Below are 20,924 nucleotides of genomic sequence, written 5' to 3' on the forward strand. Positions count from 1 at the left end.
CTTTAATAGCAGGTTAGATTTTTCCCTCCATTAATTGATGGAGGGTCATTGAAGGGCAAATTGCTTTGCAGACTGCACAGATGGATAGGTTTCCCTCACAGTATACCACATTTGGTGACCTTTCCATCCTACATTTAAATATAAAATTTTCAACATTGTAATTTAAGAGAAAAGCCCTTCCTTCAATAGCCTCAAAAAAAGCTCCTACATTGATTCTTTGATATTCTCTAAATTTATTAAAATAGAATGGATTTATTAATCAATTAATGGACTAAAAATCTTTATGGGAGTGATAGGCTTGCAACAGAACCCTATGTATAGCTATTTGAAAGTAAATCATATTGTGTAGGGGTGGAGAACCTCAGATCCATGGGCCAAATCCTGCCCTCATGAGGGCCAAATCTGGCTTTACAAGGTTCCCCAGAAGTGGTTCCCCAGAGGTTCCCTCACCCACTTTCCTCCAACCACCAATCATATGGTGGTTTCTCAGCTTTTGTGTAGTTTGTTCCCCATTTTAAAATGTTGACATTCCTCAGACAGATCTACATTTTGTGTCAAATCATTATGGTTCTGTCCTCGGACTTGTTCAGACAACACGCTAAGCCACAGTCAGAGCACTAACTTTTTTGCAGCCAACGGTTAGTGAGTGTTATGTTACCACCATGGTTAGGAATGGTTCACACAACACACTAAGCCATGATGTTTCACTCAAAATGCTTAACCATTGTGGACTAGCATATTGTCTGAATAGGGATGATGTAATACTATATCCCTCTTGTGCATTGATACCTCATAGGACACACAGTGACATTTGTTGTGGTATTTTGAATAATATGGAATAAAAAGCAGGAAATGACACTATGGCCTTAGCTAGACCAGCCTTTATCCTGGGGCAAACCCAGGATCATCCCTGTGCGTCCAGATGACGCACAGGGGATCCTGGGATCAGGGAGGGATCATCCCTCCCTGGCCCCAGGATACAGCCCTACACTTTGGGCCCACTTTTTCCATGGTCCCGGGCTGAGCCTGGGACAGCAGAAGGTATGGCCCATTGCTGCGGATTGAGCCGGCTCCGCGTGATTACTCTCGCGGAGCCAGGAGCTGCGCCCATCGGGGTAAGGTGGGGGCAGCAGGGAAATGACATTATTTTTTTAAAAAAAAACTACCTCTGCTCACGAGCGTTTGTGCACTCCTCTTCATTTAAAAATAAAAATGGCTGGCGCGCCGCCTCTCTTCCTGAGGTCGTCGTGCCTTGCGTGTAAACGGGGGCGACATCTCACGTTAATTCCAACAAGAGGTCTCTCCTCCTCTGCCCCAGACTTTCAGGTAGGTCTAGCTAAAGCCTATGAAAGCGGTATATGGAATGTGTCATGTGTCCCAGCAGTTATCAGTGCACTTCAATACCGCTATAACACAGCAGTGAAGATCTAGTCCTCTTCTAAGGCTCCGTTACTGGCAATAAGAGCTTTAAGCTAACACATAATGGTATTTTTTGATATTTCTGCCCCCACTTTTGCCTTCAGCCTGCGCCACCACTAAAATGAAGTCCTGAGAGCTTCTCCTAAATGGAATTTGGCCTTTGGACTGAAAGAGGTTCAGCCCCTTGCTGTATAGGATTGCAACCTTAGTTTGTTATTATAAAAATATTGGTTAAGAAGCCATTTTTTAAAAAGAAAAGAAAATATTTGGGCCTAATTTAACCTGTTTCTGCCCTACAGCTGTCGCATCAGCCGCATTCTTGAAGCCCCATATGGAAATGCCCTTTTGATTGGCGTTGGAGGAAGCGGAAAGCAAAGTTTGTGCCGCTTAGCTGCCTTTCTCAGCTCTCTGGAAGTCTTCCAAATAGCGCTCCGCAAAAGTTATGGTGTTCACGATCTCAGGGTAAGACTCACAGCAAGCTTTGACCTTCAGAATTATTCATTTGTCATCATATGTTCTTCATGAGATGTCTCCTCAAAGTCTAATGCCCCAAGATTAGAGATATTCTTACGGTTTATCTCTCCCACTGAACCTATATCATGTTCACTAAGTTCTATTGAGGAGTTTCTTCTCCATGTCTTCTTTGGCTGGGAAACATTCTATAGCAGATTTTCTGGCAGCATGGAAGACTTCAGGGGTAAAGAGGGAGGAATTGCGCTTGTGTATTTCTGCTATCACAACACTGGATTTAATCCTATAACACAACTTCTATTACGTCACCGTAGAGCGCACTCATTGTTTCTAGGCCTTGTTTGCATTTAACACCGACTCCAGATATCAGGAATCAGGATCAGGCCACGGGGTAGCACAGGCATCCCCACCCCTTCATGCTGTCAAACAGCATTCAACATGAGCGTTGGCAATTTAGGGTAAAACCAATGCCAAGGACATCTCTGATTTTGTGTAGTTATGTATCTTATTTTATACAGGACAGTCCTCTGTTTGAAGGGCTAACAGAAAATGGTCCTCTGTTTGAAAATCTAAGAGAGGACAGTCTTCTATTTGAAGAAGTCTTTTGTACTCTATCTGAAGAGCTGTCCAGTCCAAGTCCAGTAGAACCATAAGAAGAGAGAGCCATTAGGGGGTGGATGGGGGGAGTGGGGGAAAATATTTTTTTAAAAAACTTACCTTTTGCGCATGAGTGCTCATGCACATCTTCTCCTTAAAGGAAAAAAACAAAATGGCGGGTGCAACACCTCTCCCTCTGAGGTCGTCACACGCCACATATGAACAGAGTCCTCTAAAGGTCTTCTAAAGGTTCTCTAAAAGTCCTCTAAAAGTCCTCTAAAGGTCCTCTAAAAGTCCTTTAAAGGTCCTCTAAAAGTCACATTTATGGCTTGCACAGAGCTGGTGTCCTATAGCAGCTGGCCAACACATGTGTTGAGTCCAACACATTAGCATCCCTGCCCCGTTATCCACATGAGCACACAGTTTTAGGGGTTTGATAATAACTTTAGAGTATAAGCCTTAGAATTGGTTCTAATAAGCAACTAACTTCCAAGTGGATGCAGTTTGACTGTATAAAACTACCCCTGATATTCACAACGGGACTAGCTAGCTGGCAAGAAATGGCCTGAATATGACGCCATCTTTACTGTGGCTCTTGTAGCCCTACCATGCATGTTTTCCTACCCTTTACTTGCACATGCCAATACTCCGCTCCTAATTTTGGAGTCAGGAAATCCCAACCCTGTAAAGGTCCTCTAAAAGTCCTCAAAAGGTCCTCTAAAGGTCCTCTAATGGTCGTCTAAAAGTCCTCTAAAGGTCCTCTAAAAGTCCTCTAAAAGTCCTTTAAAGGTCCTCTAAAAGCCCTCTAAAGGTCCACTAAAGGTTCTCTAAAGGTCCTCTAAAAGTCCTCTAAAAGTCCTTTAAAGGTCCTCTAAAAGTCCTCTAAAGGTTCTCTAAAGCTCCTCTAAAAGTCCTTTAAAGTTCCTCTAAAAGTCCTCTAAAGGTTCTCTAAAAGTCCTTTAAAGGCCCTCTAAAAGTCCTCTAAAAGTCCTTTAAAGGTCCTCTAAAAGCCCTCTAAAGGTTCTCTAAAGGTCCTCTAAAAGTCCTCTAAAAGTCCTTTAAAGGTCCTCTAAAAGCCCTCTAAAGGTCCACTAAAGGTTCTCTAAAGGTCCTCTAAAAGTCCTCTAAAAGTCCTTTAAAGGTCCTCTAAAAGTCCTCTAAAAGTCTTTTAAAGGTCCTCTAAAAGTCCTCTAAAAGTCCTTTAAAGGTCCTCTAAAAGTCCTCTAAAGGTCCTCTAAAAGTCCTCTAAAGGTTCTCTAAAGGTCCTCTAAAAGTCCTCTAAAAGTCCTTTAAAGGCCCTCTAAAGGCTCTCTAAAGGCCCTCTAAAAGTCCTTTAAAGGCCCTCTAAAAGTCCTCTAAAGGTCCTTTAAAGGTCCTCTAAAAGTCCTTTAAAGGTCCTCTAAAAGTCCTCTAAAGGTTCTCTAAAGGTCCTCTAAAAGTCCTCTAAAAGTCCTTTAAAGGTCCTCTAAAAGCCCTCTAAAGGTCCACTAAAGGTTCTCTAAAGGTCCTCTAAAAGTCCTCTAAAAGTCCTTTAAAGGTCCTCTAAAAGTCCTCTAAAAGTCTTTTAAAGGTCCTCTAAAAGTCCTCTAAAAGTCCTTTAAAGGTCCTCTAAAAGTCCTCTAAAGGTTCTCTAAAGGTCCTCTAAAAGTCCTCTAAAAGTCCTTTAAAGGCCCTCTAAAGGCTCTCTAAAGGCCCTCTAAAAGTCCTTTAAAGGCCCTCTAAAAGTCCTCTAAAAGTCCTTTAAAGGTCCTCTAAAAGCCCTCTAAAGGTCCACTAAAGGTTCTCTAAAGGTCCTCTAAAGGTCCTCTAAAAGTCCTCTAAAGGCCCTCTAAAGGTCCTCTAAAAGTCCTCTAAAAGTCATCTAATGGTCCTCTAAAAGTCCTTTAAAGGTCCTCTAAAGGTCCTCTAAAGGTTCTCTAAAGGTCCTCTAAAAGTCCTCTAAAAGTCCTTTAAAGGCCCTCTAAAGGCTCTCTAAAGGCCCTCTAAAAGTCCTTTAAAGGCCCTCTAAAAGTCCTCTAAAGGTCCTTTAAAGGCCCTCTAAAAGTCCTTTAAAGGCCCTCTAAAAGTCCTCTAAAGGTCCTTTAAAGGTCCTCTAAAAGTCCTTTAAAGGTCCTCTAAAAGTCCTCTAAAGGTTCTCTAAAGGTCCTCTAAAAGTCCTCTAAAAGTCCTTTAAAGGTCCTCTAAAAGCCCTCTAAAGGTCCACTAAAGGTTCTCTAAAGGTCCTCTAAAAGTCCTCTAAAAGTCCTTTAAAGGTCCTCTAAAAGTCCTCTAAAAGTCTTTTAAAGGTCCTCTAAAAGTCCTCTAAAAGTCCTTTAAAGGTCCTCTAAAAGTCCTCTAAAGGTTCTCTAAAGGTCCTCTAAAAGTCCTCTAAAAGTCCTTTAAAGGCCCTCTAAAGGCTCTCTAAAGGCCCTCTAAAAGTCCTTTAAAGGCCCTCTAAAAGTCCTCTAAAAGTCCTTTAAAGGTCCTCTAAAAGCCCTCTAAAGGTCCACTAAAGGTTCTCTAAAGGTCCTCTAAAGGTCCTCTAAAAGTCCTCTAAAGGCCCTCTAAAGGTCCTCTAAAAGTCCTCTAAAAGTCATCTAATGGTCCTCTAAAAGTCCTTTAAAGGTCCTCTAAAGGTCCTCTAAAGGTTCTCTAAAGGTCCTTTAAGGGGTATGGCCTGGGTGTGGAGGTCGTCTGATGCCACTCTCCAGACATAGAATGCTTCACCCAATATAAATGCCTAGCTAGTGGCTGGCATAGTTTAAAGCCCGCCCAGTTTCCCTTTGCAGATCTTCAATAAATGTGGCCCATATTGATACCATATACAGTTGTCTCATCCCGTTATTTCCCCCTTTCGCCTGCAAAGTCAGTTTGAGCTCTGGAAGCCACCTTTTTGTTCTCTCTCTCCCTCTCTCTTTGTGGGAATCTGATATGGATCAGTAGATTTGCTGCTCGCAGAAGTACTATGATTTTTCCTCTACCTATACTCGACTTTGACATTTATAAATGAACATATATTCCAAAATCTTTACAAAGGATAGCCGTCTGTTTGAAGGTGTCCTCTATTTTCTGGGCTGCCGAGTCCAAGGCCCTTTCTACAGCTAAGGTTTATCCCAAGAAAATGGAGGGATCGTCCCTGCCTGCTCCCGGGATCCCCTGTGTGTCATTTGCATGCACAGGGATGATCCCGGGATGATCCTAGGGGAAAAGACAGCTGTAAAAACGGTCCAAGTCTGATTTAAAGTTGAAGAGCCATATGAAGGTTAAAGCAGAACAGGCCTTGAAGTTGCCCATCAACAGTGAGCATCTGGAAAGCAGACTGAGCAGGCACACAGGTCGTCTGGTCTTCCTCAATATCATGAGATGCATTGCATTTTTATTTGAATTGTAGCCATTATTTCTAAATTTGAAATTTATTGCAATATGGAAATGTAATGCAAGTTGGTGTCTTCTTTTGCCCTCTTTTTTCATGATGCATTTCCACTTTTTTTGGCAATGTTTCAGTGCCCACCCTACCTAAGTCACCAGTGATCTCTCTTTCTAAAGAAAACTAAACCCAAATAAGCACACTGCCCTATGCGTTGTGCTCCCCAGTTGGAGAAGTGGGGAACACACAACGACATGATCCTTACCAAGCCAGTGAAATAACTTAGGTTGCCATATTGTGCAAATATGTAATTTCCTCTTCAGATAATTTGAATTTTAAAAGTCGAATCTTTAAACTTCCCTTTCATGAGGTTGCTTTGCTTGACAATATTATTCTGTATGCATATTTTGGTAATGATCTAAACCTCGCTTTCTTCTACAGAGTGATATTGCGACACTTTACTTTAAAGTTGGCGTGAAGAACATCGGTACTGTGTTTCTTCACACAGATGCTCAGATCCCTGATGAGCGTTTCCTCGTATTAATTAACGACATGCTGGCATCAGGTAAGCAAAAACTCACAAATAAAACAAATGGAGAGACTGAAAGACTGCTTCTTTTGTACTTTATTTAAATAACATCTTTTAAAAAGATCACTGAAGTCTTCGTGGACTTTTTTTTAAAAAAAAAAAACTTTGATAAATATATTCATGATCAAAACAGTTGAGAAATAGAAGATCCTGAAAGGAGCAAAAGGCCACCAGGTTTTGAATAGGCTTCATCAGTGAGGGGGAAAGGTCAGCGATGGAGATGAGTTATAGGAGCTATTAAGTCACCTTTTGTGACACCAGCAGTACAAGCTGCATAACATAATCAGCTGCAATCAAGAAAAAAAATGCTGTTTATTATAAAATGATTCCACTATTTTAATATTTGATATTGTTATATAAAATGGCACCGTATACGTCCACACACATTTCGCCAGTGTAAACTGTCAGTATTAATGATTTGTGGTGCATCTTTTAAAGTCAAAAATTGTAGAGGGATTATGTCCCATGTTGCCATGTATAGGAGCTGCTGGACAGTTCTGGGTCCTTAAAGTGTGTTTGCAGACTCTGCAAAGTGCAAAGGTGTCCAAAAATTCCTATAGCGAGAACCTTTCTCTGTATTTCCATATTACATTGCCTATCCTTAGAGATGTATGCATGATCTTTTTCTTTTTTCTTTTTTTAAATCAGGTCTTTAAAATTCATCCTGCTGAGCATTTCATACTAGCAATGTCGGGAGACATTTTCTCATATTTATATCTAAGATATATTTTAAACTATACAATATTGGTAAAATATAAATATATTTTTATGTATATATTTCTCCACTGGAAACTTACCGACAGGGATTGTTACACTGTGTTCAGAGGTTCCCAACATTTTAAGTAAAAGTGAGGTTTTGGTTGGATGCTCTCGTATGCTGCAGTGACCAGTTTTGGGGTTGTTTTGAAACAGTGTGTTTTCCCACTCCTATGATCAGCAGCCAATGATGTGGAGGAGGAGTGAGGGAATGCAGGGAATAAACACAACCCACTCTAACTATACGTGAGGGGAAAGAAGAACTCCACACAGGGCTGCCATTTTGGACAGAAACCTCATTCCAGTGCGTATGTGCAGTTCTAACATTGATCAACTATTCTTACCACAGTTAATCTTAAATTGCACAACCCCCAGTAGAGAACTTTATCGGCAAACCTCAGACTTGAGCTAATGTCCTATGAGAACCAAAGTTAATAAAATCATAGAATTGGAAGAAGTCTTGTAAACCAGTGGTCTTTCTACTGGTGGGTTGCGACCCAAAAGTGGGTTGTGAGATCAGTCCAGATGGGTCGCAGCAAAGCTGTTTCAACCATGTTGGACAATTATGAAATTGTGAAAGTGGGTCCCATGTTGCAGGTTGGGTGTCCGAGGTGGGTCTTGGGTCTGGACAAGTTGAAGTACACTGTTGTAGACCATCTGGTCCTAGACACTGCTTGATGTAGGAAATCCAGACTGGAGCAACTCCAGCAGTTGACTGTCTAACCTCTGCTTGAAGATCTCCAGCGATATTTGGTATCATTTATTTTCAAGTCACTGCTGGGTTTGGGAAACTGCTCAAGTTGGCTTCTAGCAGTCAGAATTTCAAAATGCATAGAGTTAGATCTTTACGCAGAAGGAATCTTCCACTTATTGAATGGTGTTTTACTTCACACCCTAGAGAATTGTATGATAAAAGTGATTGCACAATATCCAACTCGCCACACAGAAATATATATGCAGCAAAAGCTAAAATGGAAAGAGAATTTACGACATATCATTTCATTAATGCACTATTAACTTTTTGTGTTTTATTATTGTTCCAATAAGTAACATTCTCACAAAGCAAAAGCTGTCATATCAAATATAATTATGGATATTTATAAGCTTAATCAATTCACTGTTTCCCTGCATTTTATATTCTCTGCATTTCTTTTCAGTATAAGAAACACATATTCCTTTATTCTGCTTTAGGAAAAAAAACTTCTGGCTTATCATAGTTAAATATTATGGGTAGGATCCAACTGTGCCACAGAGCTAGTGCTAATGAGATTGCACTAGCATAAACCAATGCTTGTGCAACATAACTAGTGCTTGCTAGGGCAATGGGAAAAAGCAGTGATTTACTGCCAAAATTCAGTGGTGGTGGTGGTTTATGCTTGTGCAACATCATTAGCTGCCGTGCTGAAAACAGTTGGCTCCTACTACCCTATGGATCCAAACTCAGTTAGTTTCACTTAGGGCAATATCTTATGCATACTGTTCTTAGTTCCCACATCAATAGAACGTGAGTTCAATTTATTTTCAGTTTGATTTCAATGGGACCCAAGAGTAATAAACTTAGGCCATGGCTAGACCAGGCCTATATCCTGGAATTGTCCCGGGGTCATCCCTGTTCATGTAAATGACACACAGGGGAGCCACGGATCAGCCAGGGACGACCCCGGGATGATCCCAGGATATAGGCCTGGTCTAGCCATGGCCTCTGAGCTTCTTTATATGAAGAAAAAAGCCCGCACCTTTACAGGGGCTTCGTCTTCTGGAGTCTTCACTGGATAATGATCAGCACAATACATGGGCTTCCCCACCTTTTATGCAGGGGTGAGTTTCCTGTGTGTGCATTATGTTTCATTTATAGAACCAGTAGGTGATGCTGCAATATTGTGTGACATTGCACAATTCTGGAAATACACCATCTCTTTGATGGTGATATATATATATATTTAACACGCTGAAAATGCATGCATTTTCGGCAGGTTAAAAAATGGCGGAATAAAGCTGAAAAACAATAGAAGAGGTGCTGGAAGTTGTCATCATCATGAAATGGACCTGCAAACTTCTGTGAGTGACCCATCACGAGTGCATGATAAAAGCCTTGTGTGAAGGAACCCTTAATCTGGATCCAATGCAGTATAAATTGAATAACTTCACATTATAATTTGTTGTTAGATTTGAGGTGATGGGAGAGGCAGTGGGATACAGGGAAAAGCGTATGGGCATAGCAATAGACTGTCTTTGTATTTTCTGAAGCTACTGTAAGACATGTTGGTTTTGTGTTTATAATTGAGATGAACAGATGGCGAAGACTTCATTTAAAGTAGTACTGTATATCCATTAAAATAATCTCTGCTGACAGTGTTTCTTCACTAATTGCACATACAACACAGTAACACAGAAGAAAGATTTTGAGCCTTTTCAGCCATTTACTATTTTAGGACAATAGTCCTACAGTCTTGTCAGAAAGGGAGATTTCCCCAGGATAATAGATGCAATTTTGCTATCTGTACTAAAATGTACATAAAATGGACATTTTATGATTATCATCGGAGGAAGAGAGAAAGATATTTGCACACATGGGAGGGATTAGTATTTGTAACACTGTCGAAAAAGCATTCAAATTGGCCTAAATCCAATATTGTTTTCAACAATTTTAAGGTAAGAGTAGCAGGACTTGAAACTTATAGAGTCACTTACACTGTGATAAAATCTAAGCATGAAATGGCTTGGGATCATTCCAATATGAAATTTCTGAGACCAGTTTTGTGCCACAAGAGAATGGGTGGGTATCTGATTTCTTGGAAAATACCTATTTTTATTTCATTTGTTTCCTTCAAATCAACAGTATAAAACTGTTTTGGGGATGGGTGGGTGGGTGTGCAGATGAACACTGCACTGAGCCCTCTGCAAGCTAAATGATGTCAGTAGGTAGGGCCACAATCCTGATGTCAGGGACCCAGCTTCCCTTTGCATGAGCATGCAGCAAAGCCTCCAGTAGGTTTCACCACCTGGTGATATTGAGGTTTCCTTGTCTGCCCTGTGCCTTTCCCCCTAGGTCAGGAATGTACTACTTAACGCATTGCTCACCATCCCCATCCCGGGAAAGCTGGAATGAATCTTTGCTGATATCTCAGCTGTTATCTCAGATCATTATCGGTGTGCTAAGGACAGGCAAGGCTGGTGACTCTGATTTCAGTGGGGCTTTGAATCCACTCTGGGTTTCATTCAGAACGAGCTAGAACTTTAAAGGAGCTAGCCAAGGCGTGAAGCCCTTTCCCCCACAAATAGGTCCAGCACCTTGGAAAGCTCCTTTAGAGTTCTGGCTGATTCTGACTGAAACCCAGAATGGATTCACAGCCCACTGAAATCAAAGCTCCCAGCCTCCTCTGACTGAGGTGAATGGGACCAAAGACAAAAGCAGCAGGACCAAAAAATTTAAAATGACAGCATATTCTAGTTTACTGCTAGTAGTTAAGTCTTCAGAGAGGCATTTCAACCTTTTAGAATGGAAGAACAACTGTGCAAAACCTGGGAAACCACCACATGATTGGTGGTTGGGAGAAAGGGGAAAGGGATTCAGCCATCTTGGGAACCACAGAGGGGCAGATTTGGCACCTGGGCCTGAGGTTCCCTACCCTGTTTTGAATTCACACTTCGAGCACTTAAAAGCCACTCTTGATTGCATTGTGTAAAATGCGGACTATCGCAGTATTCCCCTTATAAAACCAAACTGAACTGAGCACTATGTAGCAGCTTGGTGGCATATTGAACAGGTGCAAGAATGTGTGCACAGTAACTTTAGAATGGAGTAGCAAGCTTGCCAACCTGAAGTACCATGCAGCAAATGTTTATTTGGAAGTAAGGGGCACACTTGCAATGGAGCCAACTCCTAAGTATGCACTGGACTGCAGCTTTCGAAAGTATGTGTGCTGTAATAAACTGATTTGCTCCTAACCTGTGAAAAGAAACATTCAAGATGGAAAAAACCTACTTGGTTAGCAATACTAATTGAGGACTGTTTGGAAATTAAAAATAAAAATAAAAAAATAGGACGGCATAGATTGGGAGAAAGGCAGCCTGGCAGCCAAAGGAGCTCACAATATCACTAACTTCTAGAAAACATTCATTTGGTTAATTTGTGTTACATAATAGAGACGTAGTCATAGGGATTGATTATAATATTTGTAGCATATAGGAATGAATAATTACTGAGAAAGGATATCGGAAATATTTTATTAAGAGTGAAATAATGCATAAGTCGTGTGAAGCACAGCACAAATACCAATACACCAACATTATTGTGAAAGGGTTTAAATAATACTTAACCCAATCTTGAAAATGTTACAGAGAAACAGGGAATAGAAAAAGAACTAAAGATGCAAGCCTATGCATATTTAGACAGAAAAAGGCCTACAACTCCCAGCTTGCACCAGCCAGTCATGGGCATTCTGGGAGTTGTAGGACTTTTTTCTGCCTAAATATGCATAGGGTTGCACCCTAAACAGAGAGAAATGGTTTTTAAGCAAGAGACAAAGCTAGGGTGACCATATGAAAAGGAGGACAGGGCTCCTGTATCTTTAACAGTTGCACGGAAAGGGGAATTTCAGCAGGTTTCATTTATGCATGTCACACCTGGAGCTATACTGCAGCTATACTGTGACCAGATTTAAAAGAGGGCAAGGCACCTGCAGCTTTAACTGTTGTGATGAAGAGGAAATTTCCCCAGGTTCTTCATATATACAAATGACACCTGCTGAAATTCCCTTTTCAATACAACTGTTAAAGATACAGGAGCCCTGTCCTTTTAATATGGTCACCCTAGGGGTAGCATGCTTTTATATGCATATAGCTCTTTCATTACAATAATGACTTATTCCAATGGCTGTGGAATGAGCTCCCTAAGGAGGTTCGCTTGGCACCTACATTATATGCTTTTAGATGCCAGGTGAAGACCTTTTTATTCTCCCAACATTTTAACAATCTATAAATTTTAAATAACATGGTTTTAAATTTGTAATTTTGCATTGCTGCTGTTTTTATCTGGTTGAGCTTTTATATTGTATTTTATATTATGGTTTTATACTGTTGTTTTATATGTTGAATGGTTTTAATTTTTGTGAACTGCCCAGAGAGCTCCGGCTATTGGGCAGTATAGAAATGTAATAAATAAATAAATAAATAAATAAATAAATAAATAAATAAAGGTTAGCATGAAGACAGTCAAACTTTGATGTCTGTGGAGAACTGATAAAAAGCTTTTTTTTTTCTTTTTTTAAGTTGGAGCACCATCCTTCCATGTAACATTTGACTCACTTCGAAAATGCTGATGGAGGCGAGGGGTTTCGTCAGCGTGGCTATTTTTGTTTTTCGCTTTCAAAAAAAGGCAGTCATCTAAAATTCAAAAATACATTTAGCATAACATAGTTTGGCCCTCACTGGTTCCCCTTAAGCCAGTCATGTGCTTTCTCAGCCTAACCTCACAGGGTTCTCATAGAGATAAAATGGGAATGGGGAAAGTAAAACATACAGACTAACCTTAGCTCTTCAAAACAATTGTGTAGAAGTGAAAAAGTAATAACTAGGGGGAAAAAGATTAATCTATATTAAGGATGCAATATGGTTGAGTAAAGTTCAGATATGAATTCAACATCTAGATTTTTGTCCCCTTTTTGAAGGTGATATTCCTGATTTATTTAGCGAAGATGAGGTGGATACTATCATTTCTTCTACCAGGATGGAACTACGGGGGCTTGGCCAGGCCGATTTGAAAGAGAACTGTTGGCAATTTTTTATTGAACGTATTCGTCGGCAGCTGAAGGTAAAGATGGAAAATGAGTATGAAAAACATTCAACATATAATCACTGTTCTAGGATGTTGCACAGAGAATGAATACTCACAATAAACACTGCTTTTGTGGGAAATGATCAATATATTGATTTTTTAATGTATAGAATCTAGTTATCGGATGTTGAAAGAATATCCTCTTCTTTTAATCTTTACATTAAGTGCAAAACAAAAATGAATTATGGAAACTTGGTTTGTAACTTAGCATTGCATCCCATTTTTACTGATAAAGAAGTCTGCAATTCTGCAACTGAGAGAAGACAAAATAATAATTATCATTGATTTTTTTTTAAAGGGAAATTTAGTAGCTTCTACAGTTGTAAGTCTTTTAGCATAGATGTAGAGGCAATTACTGGGCTGGGAGCATCAAAAATGTATAAGTAATTTTTCATGTATGAATTCTTCCACTGAATTATCATTCTAGACTATTCATATCAGTAAAAATCTCTAAATCTGTTAGTCAGTTGCAGTAAAAACAACAAAGGATCCTGTAGCTCTTAAAATGCTGACATTTATCATGGTATAAACTTTGGTGATTAGAATCAGCTTCCTCACATTCAAGGAGGGTTAACATTATTTCGCAGGTTTATAGATACATATGGTTGTAGAGAAAAGAAAAGGAAATGTAAACGGTGGGATCAAAAGATAATGGAATATAAAAAGTGCAATCTGAAACTGTTTAATTCAAGTTTGCAAAATAAACACAGCATTAATTGGTGATAACACAGACTTCCTAGATCTGCTATTGCAAACCTGTGACCTCTAGGGAGGCTACTTACACATTGTCACAAAAAGATGAAATGCATACCCAAAAAGATAAGGCTGATTTGCATAACACTCACATAAGCTAATTTATTAGTATAGATGCAAATTGAGAAATAAGTACTTTAATTTAATAGAGATACCTCTTCCATATTAGGAAAGACTATGACCAAGAGAGTCATCAGACAGCGGGAAATCGTGTTTCTCTACCGTCGCTTCCCCTCCCCCCACTTCTGTCCCATACTTCCTCTTTCTTCACATGGGTGTTTTTATTGCACTGCTTTTTCTGCACTCAGCAGGAAATGGTGGCACGTTTTGCTTCCCAAAACAAAATCGGATTTATCAGGGTCTTATTTTGTCATGGAAAGCAGACTAGAAGGAGCAAGAGATGTGCAGGAGGCAAATAGCAGTGTCAAAAGGACCCACAAAAACGTGTGAGAGGGCAGTAACAAGCATGCAATAAAGCACTCATCTGATGACCTGTGAGCTTGCTCAGTTTGCTATCCGGGGGCTGTTAATGGGTGATTTAAATGCCCCTGCTTTTCCTTCCTTTGGTTCTTTATCTTCAAACTGAAATTGAACTGGGCAGCTGTTCAAATAGAGGATGCCTTTGAATAGAGGACTGTCCTCTATGAAGTAGGACACGCTGCCATCCTGAACTGACCCCTAATCCACAAAAAGCTTATGCAATAATACATTTGTTAGTCTTTAAGATGCTTCAGGACTCTTCATTATTTTTACTGAAATAGACTAATATGATTCCCCCTCTGAAAGACTTTAACCTATGATAAGTGATCCAGCAATAAATTGCCAGATTGTTATCTCTGTTGTGATGCAGATTTCTCTGCAAACACGAAAGATCCACAAATGACCATCTATATATGTAAAACCCTTGGGTATGCAGGTATGTTTCCGTGAAGTTTCCAGCATTGCTAAGCAACTGTGGCCCCAGCCCCTGCTTTTACAGCTCAGCAACTCAAACACAGGTGGGGAGTGGTGGGGGAGGGATGACAGTTGTTTAGCCCATCCCTGTGGGGGGACAACACCTATAAGCACAGGTACTTGCATTTTGCTTTTTTCATCTTCCCTCCCAATCCCTTTTCCTTTTGCTGCCTGTCTGTTCTATTGGAAGTCTGACGGCAGAGACTGTCCCATGGTTTAATTTTGTAAGTCGCTCTTGGAGCCTTTTTGCCTGTTGGGGAGGATTAAAAATGCTGAGGAGGGAGTTAATAAAAACCAAAAGCACCACCAAATCCTTCTACCACCCCTTACCTCTACCAATGGAGGCTGGTAGCTCCTATTTCAGTGGGGCTGTGAATCAGTTTTGGGTTTCAGACATAACTGAAACGGGCTTTCTCCGCTGTGGCACCCCAGTTGTGGAACGAGCTCCCCAGAGAGGTCCGCTTGGCGCCTACACTGTACTGTTTTCGTCGCCAGCTAAAGACCTTTTTATTCACTCAGTATTTTAACACTTAATTTTAACTTAAATTTAAATTTTACTGTTTTAACTCTGTATTTTAATCCTATATCAACTTTGCTGTGTGGTTTTATCCTGGTTGCGCTTTTTATACTGTATTTCGTAATTGTGTTTTAAACTGTTGGGTGTTTTACTGTGGTTTTAATTTTTGTGAACCGCCCAGAGAGCTTCGGCTATTGGGCGGTATAAAAATGTAATAAATAAATAAATAAATAAATAAATAAAAATAAACTCTAAATAAGTTCTCCAAAGTGCTGAACCCTAATTCTCCCACGGTGCAGTCATCTAGCGCATCACAGAGTGAGGTCTAATGTAAACCGACAGCCAGTGTGGTGTTGGGATTAGAGTGCTAAGCTAGGGTTGGAGAAAAATCCATGTTCACATTCCCACCCATCCATGAAGTGCATAAGGTGACCTTGGGCTGCTTGCTGTCCCTCTGCCCAATCTACCTCATAAGGTGGTTATTGTTGGAGGGTGGGGGAGAGAGAATGCTGCCTTGAGGAAAGGTAGCATATAAACACAACAAAATGAAATAATTTAAATACTGCATAAAGAAAATATTTTATGCAAGGGAACAATGAAAATCTGTGACCTGTCCCCAACCTGTCGTTTAAGGTTCTGCGGTCTGGGGCTAATCACTTAAGATTGTGTTGCATATTTATTATTATTATTATTATTATTATTATTATTATTATTATTATTTATTTGTATTCTGCCTTTTGCCCACTTAGATTTTAAAATGGCTGAACCGTGTGGAAGAACTCTGAGCAGGTGGGGAGTGGTGGGGGGAGGGAGGGATGACGGTTGGGACTCTAAGATCCAGCGGCCAATCAGTGACCGAGCTGAGGCAGGCCAAAAAGAAAAAAAACCCACCCTCCCCCACCCCACCGTATCACGTGCCTTCGCGCTCTTTTCCCGCTCTCTTCGCACTTGAGCTGGGAGTGGCTCGCCAGCCTTCGCCTCAGTGAGCGCACGCCCGGGTGGGCGGGGCGAATCACCCTCTCCTACCCGCGTCGCCCCCTCACTCAGGCTGTCCTCCGTTGCCCACTATATGACTGAATAAAGAAATAAAATGCAATGATATTTAATTAATAACCTTTAAGATATGCTAGAACAGCGTATGTTACTCCGCATACAGCTAGTGAAATAATAAAACTTCATCATCTAAGGGCTATGTCAAAACATCCTTGGGGCATAGTGTGCTGCGTATGGCTACAATAATTCTTTTTCACTTGAGGTCTAGTCCATCCAGCTCTCTCTCAGATCTTGTATCACCATTATGACCTTGCTACTTCCTTTCAGACCTTCTCCAGAGGTCTGATCAATACCTGCTGCTTCTCCATTCTTCAGATGATGGATAGCTTTGGTAACTCTTTAATCTTTATTGGTCTTCAATCAAATTCTTCATGGTGACCTTCGGGTTTGGGTTCCTATTGGTTACTCCAGAAAAAATCTTTTTTAAGAAAGAAAGACCATCTGAGTGAAATGTTTGTTTGTTTTAATCTTCAGTATTGCAAAGTGTCCTTTACATTTGGTTTTATAGCCACTGAGACCAAAATTGCGTTTGACATGATTTTTTTAAAAAACACACACAACCCTTTGAATGTATGTTCTCCAGTGTTCATATCCTTTGTTATACCTGCTGTAGTGCATCTGTACTGTTCTAGTAAGCCCTTAATAAGCTTTACATGCATAAATGAAGTAGTATGCATCATTTTTTATGATGAAATCTTTTATTGTTCATGCCAAGTTATCAATGTTTTGATTCATATATGTTTAGGTATGACAGTGGCGTGACATTCTTTACTATCTAGAAAACAATGATAGTTTAATTATGTGATATTTTCTGACAACACAAAGGATGATTTTTGAGCATCATCACATGGGGGAGAATCGCATTTCCTTACCGTCGCTTCTCCACACTTCCTCATTTTTCCCAGGGGGTGGGGAAAAAGAAGTAAACAAAGACCACATGGCCCATTCAGAGCCTGTTTTTATTGTGCGGCTTTTCCTGCACACTGCAGGAGATCGCAGCACATTCTATTTTTAAAAAATAGCCTGATTAAAAAGGGATCTGTTTTGCTATGGAAAAATGAGCAGAAGGAGTGGGAAGCGCACGGGAGGCAGACATCATCCTCTAAAGGGCGCATGCACATCTGTAAGTAGGCAGTAACGAGCATGGGATAAAACGCTCATCTGATGAACCTCCTTGACCTAGGTGGCAGTGGAAAGTTTTGGACAAGAAAGTTTGAATTACTGTGGCAGACCAGAGGGCCCTGTCTACTTACTTGTGCTAGCTCCAGTGTGGTGTAGTGGCTAAGGTGCTGGACTGGGAGTCGGGAGATCCAGGTTCTAGTCCCCACTCGGCCATGGAAACCCACTGGGTGACTTTGGGCCAGTCACAGACTCTCAGCCCAACCTACTTCACAGGGTTGTTGTTGTGAGGATAACATGAATAGCAGGAGGATTATGTATGCCGCCTTGGGTTCCTTGGAGGAAAAAAGGTGGGATATAAATGTAATAAATAATAACAATATCTAGTGTTTTATAAGGGCAAAATTAGATGTGATATTAAATGCAAATAGCTGCCAGTGGAAAATTTGTTCCCATCGGGTTCAGAGAGATATTTTTGTTAGGTCTGTGGACAGGGGGGAGCTGGGGTTAAATCCCCTTCCTGGCCTTTTGTTAGCCCAATAATTATCACACACACACACTAGTGACTGCTATTTGCATTTTTTTTAAAATGAAAAAATACATTTAACATCATGACTAGTTTGGCCGTAAGATATCCAGGGTGGAGGGAGTATGCATTTTACAACTAAAATTAGGGGAAGTCAGAAATTGGGTCTTATGGGAGGGGACCACCACCTTCCCCCCATAATTTGAGCACTGTAATGAAGTATCAGGAGTGCTGAGGCAGTGAGAAGATGGTGCTAAATTTCCGTGATTTCTGAGGAAATTGTTTAAAATGGTCTGGGTACGTTGATACTTCATGAGCCAAAGCGTTTGGATTTAAAACAGTGTCACTATTGTCAACTTCAAATGATAGAGAGGACTTAAAGCAGCTAAGGGAATAGTCTAGCCAAAGTTAAGTATTTTTAATCCCCACTCAGCCATGAAGCTCAGTGGGTGATTTTGGAGCAGTATCTGACTCTCATCCTAACCTACCACATAGTACTGTGGGGAGGATGAATTGGAGACAAGGAGGACAAAGGGTTCAGCCTCGGGTTCCTTGCAAGAGGGGAAAAAATATTTATTTATTTATTTATTTATTACATTTTTATACCGCCCAAGAGCCGAAGCTCTCTGGGCGGTTCACAAAAATTAAAACCATCATAAAACAACCAACATGTTAAAAGCACAAATACAAAAAATACAGTATAAAAAGCACAACCAGGATAAAACCACACAGCAAAACTGATATAAGATAAAAATACAGAGTTAGAACAGTAAAATTTAAATTTAAGTTAAAATTAAGTGTTAAAATACGGAGAGAATAAAAAGGTCTTCAACTGGCGATGAAAGGAGTACAGTGTAGGCGCCAGGCGGACCTCTCTGGGGAGCTCGTTCCACAACTGGGGTGCCACAGCGGAGAAAGCCCTCCTTCTAGTAGCCACCTGCCTCACTTCTTTGGCAGGGGCTCACGGAGAAGGGCCCCTGTAGATGATCTTAAGGTCCGGGCAGGTACATATGGGAGGAGGTGTTCCTTCAGATAACCTGGCCCCAAACCGTTTAGGGCTTTAAATGTCAATACCAGCACTTTGAATCGGGCCTGGACCTGGACTGGCAGCCAATGAAGCTGGAAAAGGACTGGCGTAATGTGATCTCGCCGGCCAGTCCCTGTTAGTAAATGGGCTGCCCTGTTTTGTACCAGCTGAAGCTTCTGGACCGTTTTCAAAGGCAGCCCCACATATAACGCATTACAGTAATCCAAACGAGAGGTTATCAGAGCATGGATAACTGTAGCTAGGCTATCTCTGTCCAGATAAGGGCGTAGTTGGTTTATCAACCTAAGCTGATAAAAGGTGCTCTTTGCCACTGAGTTCACCTGTGCCTCAAGTGACAGTTCTGGATCCAAGAGCACCCCCAAACTATGGACCCGATCCTTTAGGGAGAGTGCAACCCCGTCCAGGACAGGGCAAACATCACCTAAAGGACATTAAATAAATGTAGTAATGAAATAATAATAACTTCCATAGATTTCAATAACAGAAATGTAATAATAATAATAATAATAATAATTTATTTATTTATTTATTTATTTATTTTATTTATATACCGCCCCATAGCTGAAGCTCACTGTTAAAAACAGTGAACATTAAAAAGTATACAAAAGACTTACTTATTTATTACATTTATTTATTACATTTCAGTACCACCTAATGCTCTCTTGGCAGTTCAGAACAATTAAAACTATAAAATACAGCATGATAAAATACAATATAAACATTTAAAATTACTGTATAAAATAAAAAATAAAACCAAAATAATAATAAACATTTATGTAATGCTTCCACGTGTTCAAAACATGTTATGATATGCAGTATCTAGTTGTCATCTTTACAACAAACCTGTTAGGTGAATCAGCATTGTTATTCCCCGTATTGCAGATATGGGAGGGAAGCGGACTGAGGCTTCTGAGAGGGGCTTGCCTAAGGCTGCCTACCTAATAAGTTCACAGCAGAAGCAAGATTCAAACAGAGGGCTTCATAGCTCACCTATAGCCACTGTGCTCCACCAGCTCTCTAACGCTTGCATTACGGCTGCTTTTGAAATCAGTGAGACTTAAAAGTGTTTAACTTTGGCAGGATTGTGCCCTAAGTCTTGAGCATGCTGTTAACTATAAGGTCACAGAGAGTTCCTGCTGTTCTCCTGCAGACTGAGCACGGAGAATGCTGAATGGATTGTAAGTGCACAGTTGGGAATGGGAATATGTTGAACTGACTGATTTAGGGAAGCACATTTTAAAGTTTTACTTGGAGTACCAACTAATTAATTATGTGAATAGTGCTATTAGTCTTCTGACATTAATTTGAAGCTTAGTTAATTATTGAAGGCTCTCTCATGGGAACAATCTCCTCCTCCTCCTTCTTCTTCCCAGGTTGTGTTGTGTTTCTCCCCAGTGGGTTTCACCCTGAGAGCGAGAGCAAGGAAATTTCCAGCACTTGTGAATTGCACTGCTATTGACTGGTTCCATGCCTGGCCACTGGTGGCTCTCCAATCAGTTAGCACCAGCTTCATTGACAAGATGGATTTACTTGATGTAAGTACAATTTGTTTTGCTGTCAGGGGTTGTTGCATTTTGAAATGACCTGTTTTGCAAAACCATTCACCTTTTGTCAATGCGGAAGCACGTGTAGATCTCTTGTTCCACAATAGTAATTCATTTGGTTCTCACAATTGTGAAAGAAAATCATGTTTACGAGTGTATCTCTAAACGATACTTCACTGGAAACAGTTATTTATCTATCTGTCTATCTATCTATCCATCCATCCATCCATCCATCCCTCACTCATGATGTCTTTTCCAAACAACAGGATCACCAGGCAACTAATATGAAGTCAATTAAAAGTGATACAGTAAAAAGAACAAACCACAATAAATAAGATAAAAGCAAACTTTTAAAGATAAAAGCAAAAGCAAGATTCGGATAGTTATGCTGAAAGC

The 20,924-nt window shown here is 40.4% G+C and overlaps 1 protein-coding gene across 1 annotated transcript in view; it reads left to right on the forward strand.

The window, feature by feature from the left end:
* Positions 1–20,924, forward strand: part of LOC134392233 (dynein axonemal heavy chain 11-like) — a 232,744-nt gene that overhangs the window by 122,182 nt on the left and 89,638 nt on the right. Inside the window, exons 40-43 of the mRNA XM_063116377.1 lie at positions 1,719–1,881; positions 6,275–6,398; positions 12,848–12,990; positions 20,358–20,519. Of these exons, the coding sequence (XP_062972447.1) occupies positions 1,719–1,881; positions 6,275–6,398; positions 12,848–12,990; positions 20,358–20,519 (592 nt within the window). The remainder of the gene's footprint in view (positions 1–1,718; positions 1,882–6,274; positions 6,399–12,847; positions 12,991–20,357; positions 20,520–20,924) is intronic.

Source organism: Elgaria multicarinata, chromosome 2 (assembly GCF_023053635.1).
Source record: "Elgaria multicarinata webbii isolate HBS135686 ecotype San Diego chromosome 2, rElgMul1.1.pri, whole genome shotgun sequence".
In the NCBI taxonomy this organism is placed as follows: domain Eukaryota; kingdom Metazoa; phylum Chordata; class Lepidosauria; order Squamata; family Anguidae; genus Elgaria; species Elgaria multicarinata.